The sequence below is a fragment of the Megascapheus bottae genome, chromosome 15 (assembly GCF_031878675.1).
Source record: "Megascapheus bottae isolate mThoBot1 chromosome 15, mThoBot2.hap1, whole genome shotgun sequence".
In the NCBI taxonomy this organism is placed as follows: domain Eukaryota; kingdom Metazoa; phylum Chordata; class Mammalia; order Rodentia; family Geomyidae; genus Megascapheus; species Megascapheus bottae.
The window spans coordinates 50,630,168-50,653,295 of record NC_143523.1 but is presented as its reverse complement, the minus strand read 5'-3'; the positions used below and the strand labels follow the sequence as shown (position 1 = coordinate 50,653,295).

Genomic DNA, 23,128 nt, shown 5'->3' with positions numbered 1-23,128 from the left:
ACCACCTCCCACAGGGCTCTACCTTGCCGCTGGCCAGTCTCACATCCCTGGAATATCAATTGTTCCTTGGTCCCCTCCTCACGCCTCCTAAGCTGGGTTAGAAATCCAGATGCCTAAAGACCTGTCCCACTCACAAGGCTCCCTGCTCTCCAAGCTTCTTTCTGAGGGCTGGGACAAGGGCCTCAGAAGTATGCACAGGTGCAATGCGGCATGGGGGAAGGGGAGCCCAAGAGCCACTGGGGGGCTTCCCAAGCTCATATATCCGAAAACCCCAAAAGCCTAACTGGCCTAACACTGGCCACTGCAGTGCAAGCCTGCTGCCAGGAGCAGAGCCAGCCTAGAGCCAGCCTCCGGGACAGGGTCTACAAAGATCAATGGCCAGCCCCCACTGCATCAGATATGCTTGTCTGGGATAGGACTGGAGGAGGGGACAAGTAGAATGGATCTGCCTGGAAACCCGGACCTTACAAGTTCCACCTACCTTCTCACTCCATGCCCACAGCCCAACTCCGAGGAAGACAACGCCAGCCAACTAAGCAGGGGCAGTGGAGAGAGAGAAAGAGGAAGGAAGGAAAAGTTAGATCAGAAACCAGTGTTATGAACACAAACACGCTTCTTAAAGAAAAACCCACGTGGTGCTAGTCAGAGATGCTCTGGGCCCTGGTCCTAAGAAAACCATATCCTACAGCACCTACCTTCTCTGAATGTCTGACCAGCTCTTTCAACCCTCCTCTCCCATTCCTCTACTGCCCTGCCATGCCGCAGAGGGAGACATTAGAAGTGTCTTATTTCTTCCCCATTCCAGAACACCCAGGATGGGTGTGCATAGACAATCTTTGGTTTGGAAGACACCGGTGAGGATTGGCACAGGGCCAGGCCAGCTAGGAGCACAAACCAGCACCATCTTCCTTTCCCCAGGCCCAAATTACAGAGAAGCAGCTTCCTATGGCCCTTCACTGACCCGGGCAGAGGGGTCCCTACAGGAGGCTCAGGAGCACTCAGGAAATGCTGGGTTGTAAGTCATGAATTAAATGACCCTGCCCTGGCTAGGCTCCTGGCTGGGCTCCTGGCTGGGCTCCGGTGGCTCATGTCTGTCATCCCAGCTATTCAGGAGGCTGAGATCCGAGGACTGCAGACACCCATTAGGGCTAAACAACCCTATGGCTAAGGGAATGGGCGTACCATAATGTACCAGCAGGCCCCGAAGCAGGGAGGAGTTTTCCTCAGAAACAGCCCATGCTGTGGGCCAGTCAAGCTGCCTCCTACTCTGTTAACCACTTGACACTTGCAGGCATCTCAGGATAGGGAATGGGCTAGCTCTCTCCAGGACTATCAACTCCCCTCAGTGTATTTTTCTGCTGTAAGCTGCCTCGGCCCATTTCATTCTACACTAGACTCGGCTGGCTGGAAGGGGAAGTCAGAGCTCTTCCGATGAAAGCCTCGGGAGGTCTCAGTGCTTCGGGATCACTAATCATGTTCAGAAAGTGCACACCAACCCTAGACTTGTGTCCAGTTTTAGAGGGTTCCTATGGTGCTCTGTGAAATCCCACAGAAGTGGCTGTATCAGGACTCCGTCACTAGTTTTCAGAACACAACACTAGGGCATGGATCCCAAACCCCAAGTCATCTGCCAACCCAACTCCTCACTTAACACTGGCCACCACACAAGCACAGGCTGACGGGCTCCGCCTTCTCCTTTCTACCCACCCCCACCCTACACACACCAAACCAACGAGAAGCTCCCGTTTTTCTCCATCAGAGCACAAACTCCTCTCTGCTCCCTCCCAGGCGGATGATGGCATAGCAGAAGTTCACAAATGATTGCTCACTCCAAGGACTCTACTCTCTTGCAAAAGCTGGAAGTTTGCTTTTTCATCTTATCTGCCCTCAGTGGTGACCACGTCGTGGAAACACCTAGATTCAGGCACACATTCAACGTTGCCGTGTTCCTGCCTGCTCTTCCTCCTCATCCAGACCACTGTACGTGCTGCTGAGTCTCACAGCTCACTCCTAGGCCCTTTATCCTCTAGATAAGACCAGCTTCCTGTGGAAACCACTACAGTCTGTACTCTACTGACTTACAGAACCAGATCTACAGCTCTAGCCTCTCTCTTGCAGCACACACTCTACCACTGTCTCTCTGGCTTCTTCATTTGTGATACAGCTAATGAGATTCCCATGTGACCAGGACCCAGTGCAGCTTTGATCTCTGGGGCCTCATCCTGCTTTTCTCCATGTATTAGATAAGTGCCAGCCTGTCTGCCTATTCAATTCAAAGGAAACCTAGACAGTGTGCTGGTTCTTCCTTCCCTCCCATCCCACCATCAACCCCTAGGTTTGTTCACTGGGTCTACCTCCAAACCATCCAACTTTCCTTAAATGGTCCAGACCTGCTTGGGTCTGCTCCTGTAAGGTACCCTTCTGAGACTGCTGAGCACCTGTGAGCCTCATGAACCCTTTAAAAATACAGGGGGTCCCTGAAGAAGACTTAAGACCTCAGTGGATGGCAACCTTCTGAGCTGCGCACAACTTTCATACAGCCCCCACATTTTCCCGTACATTTCAAAATATCTCTGGGTTACTTAACATGACCAATGCAATATAAATGCTATGTAAATAATGAGGTTGTGTAGTTTAGGAAACAATGGGTTTTTTTTTAAGTATAAAGTTTGTTAGGGATTTTGTTCGTTGCTGTTGCTGCTGCTGTTTCAGGTTTTTTTTTTAGTATTCTATTTATCCACAGTTGGTTGAACACACACCTTCAGAGTGCTGAAGGTTTCCCTTCACATCTAGAATAAAATTCAAAGGCTGTGGCTCCAATCCCCCTCCCCAGGTCCAAAGGTTGTTCTGTCCCCTCAATGAGAACAACTTCCCAGGAACTCCTCCAGAGTGAAACACTGAGGAAGCAATAATCATTTTAGAGACAAGGAAACTGAGAGAAAACCACAAAGGGTAAATGGCCTCCCTGGATGCCCATGTAAAAACCCCGGGCACCTGCCTGCTGTGGCCCTATAGAGCAATTGTGAAACTCTGGAGCCAGTGATCCGTGAAGCCAGGCAGAGCTACAACCAAGAGTGACGGCTCTGCTGGCTACAGATCTAATTGAATTACTTCATGAAGAAGGGGCCCGTGTATTGGGGAAGACCATCAGGCACTTAATTATACTGCTCTGTTCACCAGGGTAGGCAGCCCCACGGGTTCCTAGGAGCTGTGCACCCCATAATACTGGTCCTATGGCTTTCATGTTTCAGATGGGAAAGCTTAGATGGTGACACATCTAGCTACCTGTCCAATTTCACACAGCGTAAGAACCAAATCCTGACCATGTTATGTCAGAGCCTACAGGGCAGCACCCCCCAGCCACCCCAAACCAGGAAGAGCACCCAGCCACAGAAATCTTCCAGCCCAAGGGGTATCCATTCAGGAGCCCTATGGGGCAAGAGTTCCCGGTACCTCTGGGCTGTAGGACTCAGCAATGACTCATGCCACCAGGTAGAGAGAGAAGGCCCATTATTGAGAAAGTCCATGTCCCAGGTAGAGCAGATGGAAAAAGGAGCATGGCCTCTTCAGGGACCATTGTAAAGATTCAAAACTGACCTATTCACCATAACCATAGACCCCCTGTAACATAGGCAAGATTTCCTCCTGGAGCACTCTGGACAGGCCTAGCCTATCTCTGTCCTGGACATGAAAAAGAAATCTCCCCACATGAGCAAGCCTAAGCATGAGCAAGTAAGAAGGCCCTGCTGGTTTATAAGAAAGAACTCCAATTCCAGGCAGATCAAAAGCAGCCTCTCACCTAAAATGCAACGGGTGTGGCACTTACTTCACATGTGAAAGCACCTAAGCAACTTGTATAGGCCCTAGAGGCCTTTCTTTAGCAAGTTCAAAGAAGCAAATGGCAACACTTTCAGCTCTGGCCATCTGGTCTCTTACTTCTTACATAATCCCCTGCTGACTTACGTGGAGAGTCACAGGGCAACTTCCGTGAGCCCCCTTATGGCATCTCAGAGCTAACCAGAAGAAAACAACCCAAGAACAAGCTACTACACACTGCAGTTCAGAGAAGGGCTGAACCTGTGGCACAGGTGAACTGCCCTAGACCCACTCTCAACATCCAAGTACAGGGCCTCATGCAAGTCTAAAGATTTTCCTGGACAATGGGGCTAGGCCCTTTCTGGGTCACTGGAAGGTGGTAAGGACTGGACGATTGTGTTTACTGGGGGTGGGGGGGGGGTGTCAGAGAAGCAGTGTCAGAGAAGCCAGCTGAGAAGCCCAGCTCTGCTGAGGTGCAGGCAGAACAGAGGTTACGGAGGGTCCACATAGAAGACACTGCCCCACCACTGGGAACTCCCAGCCCTACCTGTGCTGAAACAAGGTCCTGCTTCTCAGAGGACCACATATGACTGGGCTTCAGGTGACAAGTGGTGCAGGGCTCAGGGAAGTAGGGCCTTTGGAGCTTTCCCAAGGAGGCAAGGAAGGAGGACAAGGCAGGAATGAGGAAGCTAGCCCCCCAGCTCTGTCCCGAACATACCCTGTGGCCTGAAGCAGCCATTTATCTCCTGTGGCTTTGGGCATCCATCTGTGCAATGAGCAAAGGACAGATGCACCCACTGACTAAGCTCTGCCACCTTAGGAACTGCTGAAATAATGACAATGGGTCTAACCAATGCCATCTTGGCTACAGTCCTACAAAGTAGAAGAGTATGAACCAAGCCATCTCCTAGTTGGAGAGCTCTACTGGTCTAAGAGCTCAGCTTCCTCATTACAAAGGAAATGGAGCCCCAAGCAGGAGGTGCTTTGCCCAGGGTCACAAGACTATCACAAGCCAGCTTTTCCTCCTTCCTTCCCTCTTTTCCTCCCTCCCTCCCTCCCCACCTCTTGAAGGAAGGGTGGGAACCACCAAATACAAGAAGCACACACACACACACACACACACACACACACACACACACACACACACACACACACAGAGCCCCACACTGCTGGGGCCCAGTGGTAGGGCCCCCAAATCTGTCTCTGACATTCCTGATAACCCAGAGCAGGAGCCAAGGCCAAGGCCTGCCCACAAATGTGTCAGTCAAGGAAGGAAGGTAAAAGGAGCAGAAACATCCACTGGAGACTCCAGGCAGCACGCCAGGCAAGACAGAAGGGATCCCCACAACTGTCTGACACCACTGATACAGGTTAAGTGATTCACAGTGAGTAGGACCCCAAAATGCCACAAGGTAAACACTCAGCAATGCTGTCACCATGGGAAGCAGACACAGATAATGCATAATGAATGGAGGGTGGCTGTGTTCCAATAAAACCTTATGTGCAAAACAGGCAGAGCCCAGGTTTGACCTGCAACCCACAGTCTGCCAAATCATCATACAATTACAACTAAACCCATTGAGACCAACAGTCCAAAGACAGGATTTCCTTTGGCCCTGGACACAAATTCCATGCTACCCCTAAACTCTGGTCTCCACTGCTGATATGGTTTTGATATGTTACTTTATCTGACCCTAATAGTTTAAGCTCAAAGTAACACAAGTGATACATTACCATACTAAAATATTCCATACGACATACTACACAGGAAGTATACTCTGGTGGAAAACTGTATCTAGCATCCAGTCAAAAGTTATTAAGCAGAAAGTAATACCTACCAGGAAAGAAAAAAATCAGTAAAGAGGCATCGCAGGAGAAACAGAGAAGACAGAATTAGTAAGTGGAGGGGATCTAAAGGAAAATATAAACGATGAGAAGTAGATGAGAGAAAAACACAAAGGGAACTAAACCTAGAAAACAGGTCAGAAATAGGAATTCCCTAGACACATTTAGCAGCCAATTAGACTCTAGAGAAGAAAAGGTCAGTGAGTTTGAGGACAATGCAGCAGAAACCACAAGGTGAGTGGAGCAAGAAAGAAACAGTAACAAAATAATAACTTGAGACCTGCAGGACAGCAAATGCCACAGAAAAGGCAAAGCATATTTAAAAGGAGGGGGGGAAAGTCAAATTAGTCCCAGATTAGATTTTAAAATCAAAACAGAACACTATAAACTCATAAACTCCAAAGGCCTAATGAGCCTCACACAGAATAAACGTGGAAAAAAGAAAAAAAAAAGTGAAGCTAGGGTGGAAAAGAAAAGCAAAATAATCTCTTTGTAAGAAGAAAGGGAGAAATAATAAAAACAAGAGCAGTAAGTAATTAATGACACAAACTGGAGACAGTTGGTGATGGTTGCAAAAGAGTATGAACAAACTTTGTGTCAATGAAGTGCCTAGTTGAAAACGGTTTTAATGAAGCCAGGTACCAATGCTTGCTACTCAAGAGATTCAACCAGTAAAACAAAGAGCTGGAAGCATGACTCAAGTGGTAGAGCATCAGCCAAGAAAGCAAGTCATGAAAGTGCAAGTCGCCCCCACCCCCCCCCAAAAAAAGTTACCGCAATGCATTTTCTGTGATGCCTATTTTGCCACCATTAAAAAAAAAGAAGAAGACAGACATGAGAACGGAATTAAAAGCAACGGGGAAAATATCTGACTAAAAGTGAGAGAGAATCAAGTGTATAATTTACAGTGAGGGATAGCACACAATGAACAAATTCATTGTTGAGGAGGAAGGATGGAAGGGAGATTGCAGGAGACACAGGGAAGCTTCTAGAGTGGTTTTCTTAAATGAGTATTCTTTTGTCTAAATTATGCCTCAGTAGACAGGTTTGTTAAAAAGGATTTCTGAAAATAAAAAAAGTATCAGTAGGCTGGAAGTGAGGCCCTCCCACACAGGAGAGCAAGCAGTCACTCTGGTAGACTGTTGCTATGCTGTACACCAGTACGGGATGCAGAGTGAGGGCCGCACTCGCAGTTACCCCTGGTAAATGTCCCCTTCCAAGCACCCTGTACTCCACCAGGCACTGACCTGGGTGAAGCCAGGACATCCTTCCTCAGGGCTGGGGGGACGACGAGGGCCAGTACCCCAGATCACACCCTAGTTCTTGTGGATTTCTGACTGGGCAAACCTCAGTGTGAAAATACACACCCTTCTACCACTTGTGCCAAAAGATAAAGGCTGTCTATTTCCAGTAAATTGAGGCTGCCCTCATGGAGAAGTGAGCTTAATTGTATAAGCACGCCAGGCAGGTCAAACACCTTCTGACCCAGTTAACCTTACTTCCAGGGAATGTCTTAGCAAATAACTTCCTTTCCATCCTCTACAGGGGAGCCTCATCTAGGATAGTGAAATGCTAAAACAACCTATAAGTCCAATAGGGGAAAAAAAAACTGCAATTGGGAAAATGATGTAGCAATCTGGAATGCTCAGTAACAAGTGGTGCTGAGGAGAAAACAAAAGACCCAAAAACGGAAGCATTTTACTCCCAAGCACAAGAAATAGAACTGGGCCTTCAGGCAGGAAGCTAGCTAGAAAGGAAAATGCAGTAATCTTTGGGTGCCGTATTTGGAATTCTAGTACTTTCCATGACATTATCAAGAACGCAGGGGCTGGGAATGTGGCTTAGTGGTAAAGTGCCTGCCTAGCATGCATGAATCCCTGAGTTCGATTCCTTGGTATCACATACACAGAAAGAACTGGTGCTATGGTTCAAGTGGTAGAGCGCTAGCCTTGAGTAGAAAGCTCAGAGACTTAGCCCTAGTACTGAGTTTAAGCCCCAGGACTAGCATTTTTTTTTTTTTTTAAAGACTTGAAGAGAAAATGGTAGCATCCCTTCTCATCAGGGCACACAAAAATATGTTCTATCATTTTGAAAACATTAGATTGTCACTTGCATTAAGAAATGGAAGCAGACAACAGGCACTAGTGGTTCACACCTGAAATCCTAGGGACACAAGGAGAATCATGATTCAAAGCCAACCCAGGCAGGAAAGTATGTGAGACTCTTATCTCCAATTAACCACAAAAACAGCTGGAAGTGGAGCTGTGGCTCAAGTGATAGAATGCTAGCCTTCAGCAGAGTTCAAGCTCCACGAGCAGCAAAAAATAAATAAATAAAGGAAAGAACGAAGGAAGCAGAGAAAACATTTGTATTTGCTCTGGCCTGGGGAATAGGCCTCAGGGTCTGACAGCTTCTGGACATTGTTCAACTGTGGGAAAACCAGTCATCGGCACTACTCAGGAGGGTGTAATCCAGAAGATCACGGTTGGAAGACAGCCCAGGCAGAAAAGTTTGCTAGATTTCATCTCTAAAACAAAAAGCAAAAAAGTAATACAGAAAGCAAGGCTCAGGTGGTAGAGTGCCAGCATAGCAAGCAAAAGGTCCCGAGTTCAAACTCTAGTCTACTACAAAGCACACACAAACCCAGTTTTCCAACAGTCAGAAAACTCTGGAAACAACAGACCACACTGGGAAATAGTGTGTGCGCTACAAAAGGATACAGACTACATGCACTATGCCTAGGAGGGAGGGTCTTGATTCCCTCTACTTTTGCCTCGTTTCCCTGTGGAATAAGGGTGACCACAGATCCTGGAATGCCTGAGACAAGCCTAGTGTGCACCTGTTGTTCTGGAAAAACTCTCCATAATCTCCTTTCCACTCTGGAAAATTTCCTGATTTGGACTATAAGTTACATGCTCACCATTATCACAGAAAGGATCCAATATGGTAGAAGAAGGGCCTGGACCACGCTATCCCAGAGCACAAGCACCCTTGGTCTTACCTCCTTTGGAAACATGTTAAGCTCAAAGGCTAATTCATACACTGTACAAGTAGAATGCTGAGGCTTACCCAGTCACTAAGGATGCCAATGGCAGAACATGCTTTTAAAAACTTACTCTCAAAGTAAAGACAAGACTCCCCCTGATGAGTAATATGTATTTAGAAGAGACCTGAGTTGTTGGAGGGGTTTTTGTTTGTTTGGTGCCAGTTCTGGGGCTTGAACTCGGGGCTTAGGTGCTGTATCTGAGGCTTCTATTTGCTCAAGGCCAGTGCTCTTCCACTTGAGCTAGGGCTCCTCCACTTCTGACTTTTGGGGCTAGTTAATTGGAGATAAGTGTCTCACGGACTTTCCTTTCCTAGGCTGGCTTTGAACAACAATCCTCAAGATCTCAGCCTCCTAAGTAGTTAGGGTTACAAGAGTGAGCCATTGATACCTAGCTCTAAATTCATTTTTAATCCTTATCTAAAACAGATGTGGACAAGGGTGTCTGCAGATTAATGGCAATGTTTTGGGTGGAACGAAATCCTAGAGAAACAGACCAGTGGCAGTACCCAGCTCTCTATAGAGAATTCACCAAGCAAAACCAAGAAAACTCACATTCACTGTGGAACCAGGTGGGGTATGAATTAACATAGAGCCACAGATACTCCACTCCTCCAGAGACCCCCCTCCCTGCCAATCTCCCTCCCCTGAAAGCCAAAAAATGATATATATAGATATATATATATACATATATATATATACAGGTAACTATATATGATATGAAACTTAAATAGCATCCATCCACTATAGTACAGGGCAACTATCAGCACCATCCATCCACATAACTCTCATCTCGTAAAGCTGGTGGTTCCATCAAAAGGATGAACACTAGACTCATGATCTTCACTGTTTGAGTCGGGTGTGAAAATGTGTCCCTGGACAACTCAGTTTAACAGCCGGAGAGCCAAGACTCCGTTCGAAAGAGTCTCAAAAGAAAAAGAAATGGCCAGGCCCTCAGGCATGGCAACACCCAGAGTTTTACTCTAGCTTCAAAAATCAGGATGAGTCAGTGATCAGTAGAGTCAGAGGCACAACAGCCAGATGTGTACGTGCTCAAAATGCCAGGCTGCCCATTAAGCCCAGGTATGTGCCCCCCCCAATGACACATCTGGTTTGGGGAAGTGGATAGGGTAAGGGAAGGGGGCAGAAAGCTCTCCTCCAGACAGGAGCAATGAAGGTCTAGGAGGCCACACATGGCAAGGACAGAACACAGCCCTCCCATCAGGAGAGAGCCATAAGAACTACATCAAATGTCCAGCAGTGATGGCCTACTCCAGGGCTAGTGATGAAGTTGCAGAGGAAAGTTTTTAGAGCAGGAAACGACCTGGGGTGAAACGGTGAGCCATGGAATCCCACCCTATTTTTTTTGGGGGGGGGACTCCCAAACATACTGAAATAAGTCATGGGAGATAATTCGTGAAATGGAGATTGAAAAGCTGAGAAGCCTTTGTTAGGCTTCCTGGTTCTCAAGAATTTCAGTCGTAAAATGGGGCTTCACTAGCACTTGGCAGGACCCTCCTCCTCCACCTGCTCCCCCATCCCAACCTTCAGCTTTCAACAAGAAAAGGTTTTTTGGGTCCCAAGGTTTTGGAGGTTTGCGCCTTCATAGTACTCACTCCTCACTGGCTCATGGAGACTGCCCACCAGCTCATCCCAGCTGGCCTGGCCAGCTAAGAATGGGACGCATCATAACCCACCAACAAAGGGACACCGCTCCTCTGCTGCACTTACCCAGAAGACGATGTTGTAGCTGAACAGGAGGTACTTGTACCAGCAGCTGACCTCGGCGTTGGAGTATCTGTAATAGTGCATCTTCTGAGAAGCAGGACCTGCCAAGACAGGGACCAGTGAGAGGCCAGCCTTGCTATAAGACCTCCCAGCGCTGCTCCCCCAGTGACAGCAAAGAGAAGGCTCCACACGCTCACAGTTTCCACTTCTCCTTTTGCTTGCCCAAATACAGGTCTACCATCAGTGGCCGAGGTGAGACAAGAATCAAAGTCAGCGTGGCCCACCAACAAACAAAAGCTGGGCGACTCTCCCCAGTACATCCAACTGCTCAAGAGGCTGAGATCTGAGAACCAAGATTTGAAGCCAGCCCAGGCAGGAGAGCTGATGAGACTCAAGACTCTTATCTCCAGGTAACCACAAAAAGCTGGAGGCAGAGATGTGGCACAAGTGGTTAAAGCATGAGCCTTAAGCTGGTAAGCTTAAGGGGCAGCTCCCAGGCTCTGAGTTCAAGCCCCAGTACAAGGAAGAAAGAAAAGAAGACACACAGACTCCTGTTTCTCTGGAAAATAGGTCCTCTGATGGCTCAGCCAGGAGGGATACAAGGGAAGCAGTTCCTTGCTGGAGGCTCCCTGCCTGCCTGACCTCACCATACTAGCCAGAAAGCCGAATGCCTGCAATCCTGATTATGCAGGAGGCTGAGATGGAGCCTGGAAAGGAAAGTCCATCAGCCTCTTACCTCTAGTTATCCAGCAAAAAGACAGAAGTGGAGGCGTGGCTCAATAGTAGAGAGCCAGCCTTGAACAAATAAAGCTAAAGGATGGTGCTGAGGACCTAAGTTCAAGCCCCAATACCAGCATACATACACACACACACATACACAGCCAGAGAGAGAACAATCACCTAGTGGCCCCTAACCCCACCACCCCCACTCTCCCACCATCAGAACACTTCTGAAGAAAACTTCCCTGCAGTATTCCACACACCAGAAAATAGCCCATGGGCCTGAGCATTCACACGGGTACATGCAAGGAGCAGTACAGGCACTCTGAGCAGAGCCACAGGCCAGATGACAGTAGCATGGCTGTCCCCAGCCAGAGGCCTGCTCTCCTGGGACCTCAGTGTTTCCAATTAAACCAAGGGACTCAGAGAACAGTCTTGGTCTCCCAGGCACAAAGAGCCCAGGATCGGAACTCGGACTCTGCACAGTGTACCTGGGCTGGGCCCTGAAACTGCACTACTGACAAATTCCTCAGGGGACTGAGCCATGCAGCCAGAGCCACCCCAGTGTGCCAGGTACCCGCAGGCAGGCTTGTGCCAATCCCTCTTCATGAAGGTAGTGGACCATGCTGTCTCCTAACGACACATACACCATGTGGCACTCATCTAGTTCAGGTTGCCTTACTCTAAGCCAAAGCACTGGGTAGATGACGAGAAGCCTACATGCCTGCCCTGTCATAAAATAAGTTATTTCACAAACCCCAGGTCTCCAGAACTCCACTGCAGCCAGACCCATCGATGAGCAGCCCAAGCACAGTAGGCCTCGTGACACACCTGCCTGCCACTCACATGGAGTCACACAAAGGAGAGTGCAGGTCTTAGGGTGGGGGTGTCCCAGCAATACCGATTTCCCCAGCCACAATACTCAGAAGAGGAAACTGTTGCAAAAGTCATAGAGATGGTAGTCTTATTTTCACCACTTCCCTCCATCTCTCCCAACAGCTTCAGGCAGGAAGAAAGGCAGCCTCTGGTTCTGGGACCCCCTGAGGGTGATAGAACATTTGCTTGGACCTTGGCCTAAGCCCACAGTGCCTCCCATCCATGGAAGGACAAGGCCAGAGCTATGCTCCTGGGGTGCAGTGATTTTGCAGCTTCAGAAACTCAGAGAGTACAGGAGACTGGACACTCTGTGGGCCACCAAGACAGACACTGATCAGACTGACCAAAGGCCCAAGAAAGCAATAAAGGCAGTGCATGCTAAAACTAGAACTTAGATTGGACCCAAGAGGACTCCAAAGTGATCCTGCTTCCTGGCCTCCATTTGCTAAACCAAATCATGTCAGAGGCATGTTCAACGAGGTTCAATTAAAACCAGCAGCATTTATCTAGCACACACATAGACACACACACGTTCTCTCTCTCTCTCTCTCTCTCTCTCTCTCTCTCTCTCTCTCTCTCTCTCTCTCTCTCTCTCTCTCACACACACACACACACACACACACACACACACACACTCCATAACTAAGACTTACTTTTCCAAAGGCAAACAGGTAAACTTTTCATAAATACCATTTGGCAACTGCTCCAGCAGAGCTGCTATTTTGTGTGCATAGAAAACAACTGCCAAGACCTCAAACTGTCTGAACTCCAACAACTTACTAATAGAAAATAATTTACATAGCAAATCAGAAGGTTTATGTGTATCAAATCATCAACTTCTGAAAACACAGGCAAAAGGAGAATTCTCTAATAGTGTAGAAACAGTTGATTAGCAATCTAAGAATAAGCAAAAATCAATCTAAATATCTAAAAGGCACACATACATACTTGTATGTGCACCAACATCCTGAGAACAGGGTATTTCAGGCTCAGATTAATCATGTTCCCTTTGGGGGCAACAGAAAAAAAAAATCAATCTCAAGTACAAGATTATATAAAATTCCCAAATAATTGAAAGTAACATTAAAATAATATGCAAATGCTCATTTTTATAGCTGCAGCAATTATGACAAAGATTAAATATTTACAACACAGAGACTCATCTTAATAAAACAAAAATTGATTTCAGTTAAACAAAAACTATGGTTATCATATATAGGTATAAAAAACATTCACCACTGCTGGAGATAAAACTGAAAGACAACCCAGAGATACTATATACATTTTAGTCTAACCAAATGTCTACTACTATTGGTGGCAAGCACATTTAGACCTAGCTGGCAGTACACCACATCAATACACAGACATTAAACAACAACCCCCCCCAATAGTAATAATAATAAAGTTAGGTTATGCAACCAGTGGTTTACACCTGCCATCCTAGCTACACAGGAGGCTGAGGTCTGAGGTTCAAAGATAACCTAGGCAGAAAAGTCCATGAGACTCTTCTATTAACTAGCAAAAAGCTGGAAGTGAAAATGAGACACAAACAAGAGAGCACCAGCCTTGTGCAAAAAAAAGGTAAAGGACAGTGCTTACTCAGAGTTCAACCCCAGTACTAGCAGAGAAATGAATGAATGAGAGAATGAAGACAGAGCAGGTGCATCATCCACTTCAGCGTTCTCTTGGGCTATAACATTCCTCCTACTGACCTTTTATCACCTAAACAAGCAGTACAAGCTCAATTGTAAAATATTTCACCATTTCAGAGGTGTGAACATGAACTGGCAATGAGAAACCAGTAAACAAATAACTGCCACTTGCCTATGGCCCATAAGATAAAGCTTAATGGTTCGGGCACATAGTTCAGTGTAGGACACTGGCCTGTGACACATGAGGCCTGGGGTCAATCCTTACTACCACCCTCCAAATGAGTGTGCAAATCTGCACAAACAACTAAAATGTCTCCTGACATGTACTTGTGTCCCTTATCACATGCTGTAAACTTTACATTTCTCTTGTCTTACATAAAATGAAGCCTGTACCTCAAGTCTGGGTTGAGTATTGCTTAGGAAACACAACTCTGGGCTGTCAGTCTCTGGGCCCCACTTTCCCTTTCTCAGGGCTGACTCTAGTTGCTTATTCCTGAGTACCTAGAGTCCCCTTTCCACACTGGGTGCTTTTTTTGGGGGGTGGGGGGAAGAGGGAGGAATATACTCGTTTTACCTCACACTTCCTATGCAGTTTGTTCAACCACCTGAGCCCTCCAGCCCTTTTTGCGTTATGCTGTTGCTCAGCTATGGTCTACCTTTTTTTTTTTTTTTTTTCCACTTTTTGCCAAAAGCCTCCTCAGATTGTGAGTCTCCCTCCCACCATGGTCAGCTTATGGATTGAGAGGCAGTCTCACAAACTTTTTGGAACAGGCTGGTCTCAAACTCTGATGCTCTTCACGAGCAGTTAGTATTTCAGGCACCAGCCACCCTGCTTTGCAAGGATTTCTGTATTCCTTGTAAACCTCTTCACTCCGAAGCCACCCCCTCAGACTCGGCTTTTCCCATCTCTCCACTCTGTAATTATAGTTAAACTACAGAGACTACAGAGCAGACTGGAGTAATTTTCAGAGTCAACACTATGATGATCATGTGAGCCATGAGAGCCACGTAAGCCATGATTGCATCCCTTTCCCAGTACAGCTTTTTTTTTTTCTGAAGTTCCTAAATCTTATTTTTCTGTTTGCTTAATTTTCTATGGATTTATCCACTGTCAACATTAAAGTCAATGTCAGTTGTCCAAATCTCCTTTCTACCCACAGACGTTCTGTTCCTGTTCCTTCTTCCAGAGGCAATCTCTTCCACAACAAGAGACTTCCAGAGTCTTCCATGGTACTGCAGTCTGGAAAGGTGTATACGAGCCCACAGAAGCTCCAGTCTTGACTCACCTTTGTGAAGAAAAATCTCCAGTGCTCAAGCCCTGAGTTCAAGCCCCAGAACTGGAAAAAAAAAAAAAAAGAAAACCAAAAAACAACTGTCTATTCCAGAAGATGTTTGCTTTCCTTCATAATTTTGCCGCCCTGCATTCTTCTGTCCTCCTCTGTGTCTCTTCTGCCCTGTTTCCAGCCTCTTCATCTCTTTGCTTTCTTTTTCTAGGACTACTTCAACTTTACCTTCCTGTAATTCTGATGGTTTGGCTCTGTCCTTAACTTTTAAATAACCTTTATTCTAAATGTGGCATTTTTATAGCATTCTATTCTCATTTCATTGATACAGTATTTCTCTTTGAGGGACTGTCCTTTATTCCCCCCCCCCCAAAAAAATGTTCCTTCCTTCAAATGGGCAATGTCTTCCTTTGCTTTCTTTCACAATAGGCAAAGGGTTTCTTGAGGTATCTAGCAAAGCCCAGTGATCTTCATGATTAAGAGTGACTAAGGAACTAACTGGAAGCTCTGAGTCCTTGGACAGGCAAGTTTCTGTCTTTGGTGAACTGGTAGGGCCGTGGTCTGGGAAATCCTTAGGGTCTGACATTTGTCTTTTCTTTCTAGGCTAGTAAGGATCAAGAGTGACACTTCCTTTTAACTGGCAAAGGACTGGCTGTTAAATGTTCTAGAAAACAAATGGAGTTAGAAGACTGAGGAATAAAGAGAAGTGGCCTCAATAAAAACCCCAACTATACCTGAAGCCCCCCAAACCATTGACCTCCAACATCTAGCCACAGTGGAGAGTCACCCAGCATGGAGCAGGAAGGAAAGAAAACTAGAGACAGAACCATACCAATTCTTATCTCTCTTCTCTCTCCTGCCTCTCCCCATGTCTGTCTGTCTGTCTCTCTCTCTTTCGTGTGTGTGTGTGTGTGTGTGTGTCTGTGTGTGTGTGTGTGTGTGTGTGTGTGTGTGTATAAACGCACTAGGACTAGGGCTTGAACTCAGGGCCTGGGAGATATCTTTTAGCTTCCTCTTTCTGTTCAAAGCTTGTACTCTACCGTTTGAACCATAGCTCCACTTGCAGTTTTTCTGATGGTTAACTGGAGATAAGGGTATCGCAGATACTGCGTTGGTTCCAGTTCAACTTCTTGAGTAGTTAGGATTATAACAGTGAGCCATCAGTGCCTAGCTACCAAACTCTTTTATTTACCCAACTGGGATCTTATCTTCCCTTCTCTGACTTCCTAAAATAACTGGATACCATCAGTTTTTACATTTTTAAACTGGATTACTTGCCTACCTATTTCGAGCGTGCAAAATTTTTCTTTTTCTTCATTTTTTTTCCTTCCCTAGTCTCTCTAATCTGATTGATTTCTTTCTTTAAATTCCCCTTATATGGGGTTTAAGAGAAAATGCAATTAGTATCTGTTCAGTTTATTGTATTTACCTTACACCCCAGGAAGATTTCAAACTATACTTACTTAGTAAAGCCAAAAAAAAAAGGCAGAAAGTACAATCCACTCCTACATAAAAGGCAAAAGAGACTTTGCACATGCAATCAAGGTTATTAATCAACTAGTCTTCAAAACAAATGTGTCCAATGTACAGTCATATTTTGGTATGGGAGGTGAAAAGGTCCTAGGCCCTAAACAAAAGCCAAATTCCTTAGATGCTTGAATCCTTACATAAAATAGTGGAATATTTACATATAACCACATCCTCTCATGGACTTTAAATCATCTCTGGCTTACTTAAATATCTGAGACAATGAACCTGCTTTATAAATAGCTGCTTACTGTATTGTTTAGAGAATGATGTCAAGAGAAAATGTGTGTACATGCATATAACTATAGACAGCTTCCTTTCTGAGTATTTTCCATCTGTGGTCAATTGACTCCATTGAGGCGAAAGCCACACACAGGTCTAATGGTAATTACATAAGCTCTTAAAAGCACAGCTTTCTCCCAACTGAGGGCAACAGCAGAAGTCAGATTCTAAAAATGAGGAAGCTTTGATGCACTGTTGCTGGGTCTGACACGAGGGGGCCGCCTGAAAGGCCCAGAGAGGCTTCAGGAGTTTTGAGCAGCCTCGACTATCTCACAGGAAACAGAAATCGCCTTTCAACAACAGCAAGGAATTACATAATACTGCCAGCACTGTGAGAGGGCCTAAAGAGGGGGTGGATCCTCCCCAGGGCCCCCAGAAGAGAAAATGCCCCCATCAGTACTGTGATTTGGGGTCTTCTGAGACCCTAAGCAGAAAACTAGCGGAATTCTATACCACTTGGATTTCTGACCTGCAGAAAATACATTGATTTTAAAGTAGTGGTGGGAGTAGAGAAAGCCGGAAGAAAAGGGACATTAATTCATTCTAAGACTAAGCCTTTAAACCCCAATTTGTTATGTCTCCCATTTGTTTCCAGATCAGCTGTCAAAACATCCTTAGCCACACTGCTGTGATCCCAGCATTCAGAAGGTTGAGGCAGGAGCCTCTGGAGTTTGAGGACCACATGGACTATGTAATGGATTCAAACTCAACCTAAGCTACATTGTAAGACCCTGTCTATGAATGAGTGACTAAATCAATCAATCTGTCATCCTCACCTGCCAGCATTCCCTTAGAAAAACTGTCCATGAGCCTCACTCTGCTGCTTGGCTGTCCCTCACTCCAGGGACTCAAGACCTTATTCCCCAGCAGGAACCTTCCCAGAAGAGGATGGCCACAAGACACCCTCCCAGTATTCTCCCCTGCACTTGTCCAGCATGTCCCATCTGCCTCGCTCTCCTTGGACAAAGTCTTTTAAAATGGAGACTCTCCGGGTCATATAACACCACCAGGAACATGAGCTGGCTACAAGTGCAGAACCCTAGTTCCCTTCCATCAGTAGTCTAATAAGATTAACATTCAAGAGGTGCTGATACATTCACCCCAGAAATGGAAATATAAATAAGAGCGGAAGAGACCAAAACAGAGGAACAGACTTACTGGGGCCTGGGGGTGAAAGGAAGTCTGAGAAGACAGGGGAAAAGGGAAGTTACGTTGGCTAGGGAGTCACCATGAACTCTGATCTCTTGGCTTTAAGCAAGCATGCGACCCCCCGGAGTGCACACACCCTCTGGAATGCATACTTAGCACCCCTGGGAGTTACTTACATAACCTCTCTCCCCCCTTCACTACTACCACCACCACCACCACCACCACTCAGCTGGAGGTGTAGATCCTGATCCAGCCATGAAAGTGCACCAAGCACCAACTGAGATCCCAGAAACACCTCCCAGTGCTCCAGGCAAGTAAGCCTAGAAGCTGTTCTTGACTCCTCTACACTCACTCCTTCCTCATCACCTCCACCTTCACTTTCACCTCTCTTCTTGCCTCTTTTTCTTAAATGCCTCTCAAGCTAATTATCCTACGCTCGCTCTTCCCTCTCATTCTCCAGAGCCAGCCGTTCACCACAATTCGGCCTTTTCAGTAGGCCTGTGAGATTTCCAGCACTGGCCCTGATCCAATGGCAGTGCATCCCACCCAGGGAAGAACAGCCACAATTCCCGCGCTGGACTTTTCTGCCTCTCCACATGGCACACTTTGGGTCACCGGAGAGGGGGCCTCAGAGCTCACAAAGCACTATGGAACATGCACAGGATGAAGAAACAGGAGGAGAGGTGGCCATGGAAGAAGATGGAGGGAGGCCTATAATGGTAGCCAGAGCAACTGCCTCCCTCTTCACAGGAATCTGACAGAGCAGCTGTGGTATACCTCCACCCATAGGGGCTGCAACCATGGGATTTTGAAAAGGGAAGGGCTCAGCTCTTTCTGACTCAGAGTCAGAAGTATCTATGTCCTTGGCTGACTCAGCCCCCATTTCCCAACAACATCCACACCCAGGTCTACCAGCAATGCTCTCGAATCCACAAGTGTCACTCTACCTTAGGAAGACACTAGAAGGCTGTACATACAGCATTTACAGTGAGACACCTCCTTTATCAGAGTGACAAGAACTGCCCCAGTGCCCAAGTGTGGGAGGAGAGTCCCAAGGCCAACAGGCCCTTGACACCAACAGCACTGCGACTGGAAGCTGTCCAAATAGTTTGAGAGAGGCCAGGCTACCAGGCCTGAGGGCCACGAGGCTCTCCCACACCACCTGGGTTCCAAAGTGTTTGGTTTCCTGCAAAAACACTGAACTTAGTGAAGTAAGCAGCGTGAGTTTCTACCATCAACCCACCACTTCAAACCTGCTGAGTGTCAGAAACATCAAGGAGGCCTCCTTGCTAATTTGGTGAGAGGCAGCTTTTGTCTACTTCAGCACTGGCTGTTGCTGTGTGGAGAAGAGAGACAGGGATGGGGGAGGGGGGATGTAGGTCAGAGAAAGAAAGAAAAGGAGACAGGGCTCAGCAGGGTGGCACTAAGACTGGAATGGAGGTCACCTAATCCACTGATTATTTTTTTTTCTCCGAACATAACTATTTTTACTTTTTTTTTTTTTTTTAAGCAACATGAGCCTTTATTCAAGGAACTCTGACCCAGAAACCCAGCACGGAGGAAGGCAGAACAGGTCACTTTTCTTGGTAGGTGGCTGGGAAGAAAAAGGCTTCATGAAGTAACCAGAGGAAAATGATGGACCTGGACCAGTTGATCCCAAAGGTCAGAGAATCAGAATCCCATCCAGGTGAGTCCTATAAGACAGAGTAGACCTGGAAAAGTACTTTTAAAAGAGTACATTTTTTTAAGTGCATTTTCAAGCTACAAGCTCCCACTGCCCAAATCTGAAACAATCTGAACTCATAAACAAATAAGAAGCGGGTGCAAGCAGCTCATGCCTGTAACTCTAGCTCTTCAGGAGGCTGAGATCTGAAGACTGAAGTTTAAAGCCAACCTGGGTAGGAAAGCCCATGAGACTCTTACCTGCAATTAACCATCAAAAAACTAGAAGTAAAGTTGTGGCTCAAGTGGCAGAGTGCCAGCCTTGAGAGGGGAAAAAAAAAAAAAAAAACCAGGGAGGGCATACGGCCCAGAGTTCAAGTCCTAGCACTATCATAAAAAAGAAAGAAAAGGAAGGGAGGGAGGGAAAGAGGAGAGAGAAGAAGGGAGAGGAGGGGAAGGGGAAAAGGAAGAGAGGAGGAGGGAAAGAAGAGATGAAGAGAGAGAAAGGAAAGGAGGAAAGAAGGAAAGGAGGGAGGGAAAGAACGCACTCAAGCCCACAAAAAGAGAAAGGGGAGCAAGAGAATGGAAGAAAGGGGCTGCTATAGCAGAATGTTAAAGGATAAGTGTAGAATGAATTATGAAATTAAATCATCACGATTCAACAACCTTGACAGATATAACCCATTCTGTCAAAACTCATCCCTGGGTCTTAAAACTAGTTGATGAAAGTTTGACAGAAAACAGCATATTTTTACAGCCTCAAATGTCTCCACAGGGCACTGTTTAATTACAAAGAACATCATAGTATTTAAGGTTGAAAAAGCCACCAAACAACACAACACAACAAATACCTGTGTAACATCGCCAGTTAAGAGTCAAATTGAATCACCAACAATCCCTGTGCCGCCTGGGGAAGGCATTCCCAGGCTGTGTTAAGCAGGGATTCAGGCAGAATCCCTGAGCAAAACCCCTAACCTGAATATCTAATCGTGGGAAATCTAATCATCAAGAAACATCAAACACACACACACACTACTGGGGCAGATACAAAATAAGTGGCCTCAAGTCAAAACTTGAGTATCTGTGGTCCTTTTCCTTTAAAGCCACAGCAGCAGCAGACATAATAACATGAAGGCAAACAAACAAGCCAGGGCCCAGTAAAGATTTTTCAGAATGATTCATCAAGCAGCTCCAGGGCAACACGTGCCCACCAGGTAAAGCAGTGCTGGTCTAGCCCCAGCGGCTGTCCCCCCCATCCCCCAGCTTTCCAAATGACAGGTGAAGAGTTAGCCTGGCTCCTCCCTGGCTTGCAAGTCTACTGCCCACATGGTTTTCACTCTGGTATCAAAGGTGAAACTGTTCACTCCAGAGGGAGAATGTGGGGCTGGAACTGTCAGGGTTCCGTCCGCACTGTGTCCTGAATGATGGCATTAAAAACTAAGTCTGGGCAAGCTATCTATACACAGTCTTGTACACATCCCTGGCAAGGAGAGCCTCTTCCTCAGCCAGCCACAGACAAATGTGGAGAGGGTGGATCCATTCGTAGTTCTCCAAAGGAGACTAGCAAGCCAGGCCCCAGACTTCAGGAGGTCTGATCAGGACCCAGCAACTCTCAAGAGAGTGCAGAAGGGACAAGGGGTCCCTAGGCCAGCAAGACAGAAGACAATCAGCCCAGCAATCCCTCTGTGTGCAGGTCCCCTCTAGCTCCTTTGTTGTGGGAGAAGGCACCTCTGGATTTGTCTGTACATGTTCCAGGCACTGCAGCATGCAAGGCACTCAGGACACGGCTGCGCAGAAAACTGCACACAGTGAGCCCTGGCTCATGAACCTGGGCTCCATTCTCTGCTAAATGCAGTCAAGTGGGTACTAGAGGGCAAAAGGGAGGAAGGTCGGGAAGAGGGGGCAGGAAACAGGACAGGATATGTTTCACAGAGCAGCTGGTTCCGAGGTGAGCTGGCAGAGGGCACCAAGTCTACAGACACACCCATGGGAGCAATGGCAGAGCCTGGTAGAGGGCCTTTGCGATGATGGCTCATAGATGCTTGATTATTTTGTATGGCTTGTACTGCGCTTGCTACAATATTCTGAGTTTGAAGGCAAAAACCCAACCCACTCCCTTCCTTCACTGCCTTCAGAAGAATACACTTCCTACTTAGCAGAGCTGCGCAGGGCCTCCCCTAAGCGAAGCAAAGAACCTGCAAGGGGGACAGGGGGAGAAAAGATTATAAAACTAAAACAAACAGCAACAACAAAAAAAACCCTAAGGATTCACACACACAACCACACACACAGGCACACACACCGAAAAAGCTTAAAAGAATGAAGCCTACTGGAGAAAAATAACATGAAGTGCTCAAAACATCCAATGAGAAAGGAATAAGAAGTATTTAAAAAAAATTTAAAAACTACAAATCTGGTGAGAAACTGGCAGCAGAAAACAAGAGTTATAAGAGGGTTAGCACATCAACCCCCTCCAAAATAAACAATAATAATTAAAATAAATCAGAGGACTGGGCTCCAAAAGCTGAGCAGGGGAGTCAGTCTCCCCATGATCCCTTTACCAGCATGTGGGGGCCAGACCAGCCCTGCTAGTGCCACCTCCAACTTTTTTTCTGCTGTAAAACTGACTACAAAATGTAAGTTTACATTCAACTATTTATTTGAACTTCAACACACACCAAAACATCTTTATAGAGAGTGCTTTGATTGTAACAAAACACAAACCATGCCTTCAACCCCATTCTGCCTGCCCCTCTCCTGGAACCTACTAAGGGGACAGATGGGCTGTGGTGAGTGGCACCAGATGCCCAGGGAGGCTATGTCCCCTCAGCTCCATGTCCCAATGATGACCTCCCCACAGCTTTCCAGCCACTGTCGTAGGGGCTTCCACGTCCCAGCTCCATCTCCAGGGCACCCCCAGTGGCTAGGAGATATGTACAGCAGGGAGAAGGGACCATAAAGCAGAGCTGCCGAGCTCCAGACCTGCTTCAAGTCCACAACAATAAGGTATAAGGGTAGACTACAAATCCACCAGACAAGATTGGAAACAGGACTGGAGCAAGTGGGAAAGAGTCTGGGCCAGTGCTTCTAGAAATTCAAAATCTGGGCGTCCATCTTGCTAAACACAGATCCTGATTCAAGGGGTCTGGGGGTGAGGCCCCGCCCCCGCCAAGAGTCTGGATGATGGCGAAGATGCCATCAACCAAGCCCAGGGCAGCACTAAACAGTGAGGGTGGCAGATGCCTGCAAGAACAAGCCACAACACCCAAGCACAGAAGTAAAGCCACTGTTGTGGGAAACACATCCTTACGGCGTTCCGATTAGATCAGTGGGGTGCAATTTGCTTTCCACTGTAGAATTTGTTCAGTGGATTTTGTTTGTCTTTGCAGCGATGGCTATAGAATCCACAGCTTTCTGCATCAAGAGCTCTACAACTGAGCCACATTCCCTAGCCCAGGTCTGATACGATATCTGAACTCCCATTTCACAGCTGTGAAAGCTACTCCTACCAAACGATGTAGCCCTTGGCCTGCTTCCAGTGATGT

The 23,128-nt window shown here is 46.7% G+C and overlaps 1 protein-coding gene across 4 annotated transcripts in view; it reads right to left on the bottom strand.

Moving 5' to 3' along the window:
• The window catches only part of Tspan14 (tetraspanin 14), a 44,841-nt gene that overhangs the window by 9,004 nt on the left and 12,709 nt on the right, over window positions 1–23,128 (bottom strand). For 2 of the 4 annotated variants that reach the window (XM_090346686.1, XM_090346685.1), the window contains exons 2-3: window positions 10,436–10,533; window positions 482–532 (exon numbers count right to left, since the gene is read on the bottom strand). In XM_090346686.1, coding sequence (XP_090202812.1) covers window positions 482–532; window positions 10,436–10,516 — 132 coding nt within the window. In that variant the 5' untranslated portion in view covers window positions 10,517–10,533. Of the gene's footprint in view, window positions 1–481; window positions 533–10,435; window positions 10,534–11,415; window positions 11,474–14,966; window positions 14,987–23,128 lie in introns of those variants that run through there. The other 2 variants (XM_090346688.1, XM_090346687.1) reach the window with 2 other exon arrangements.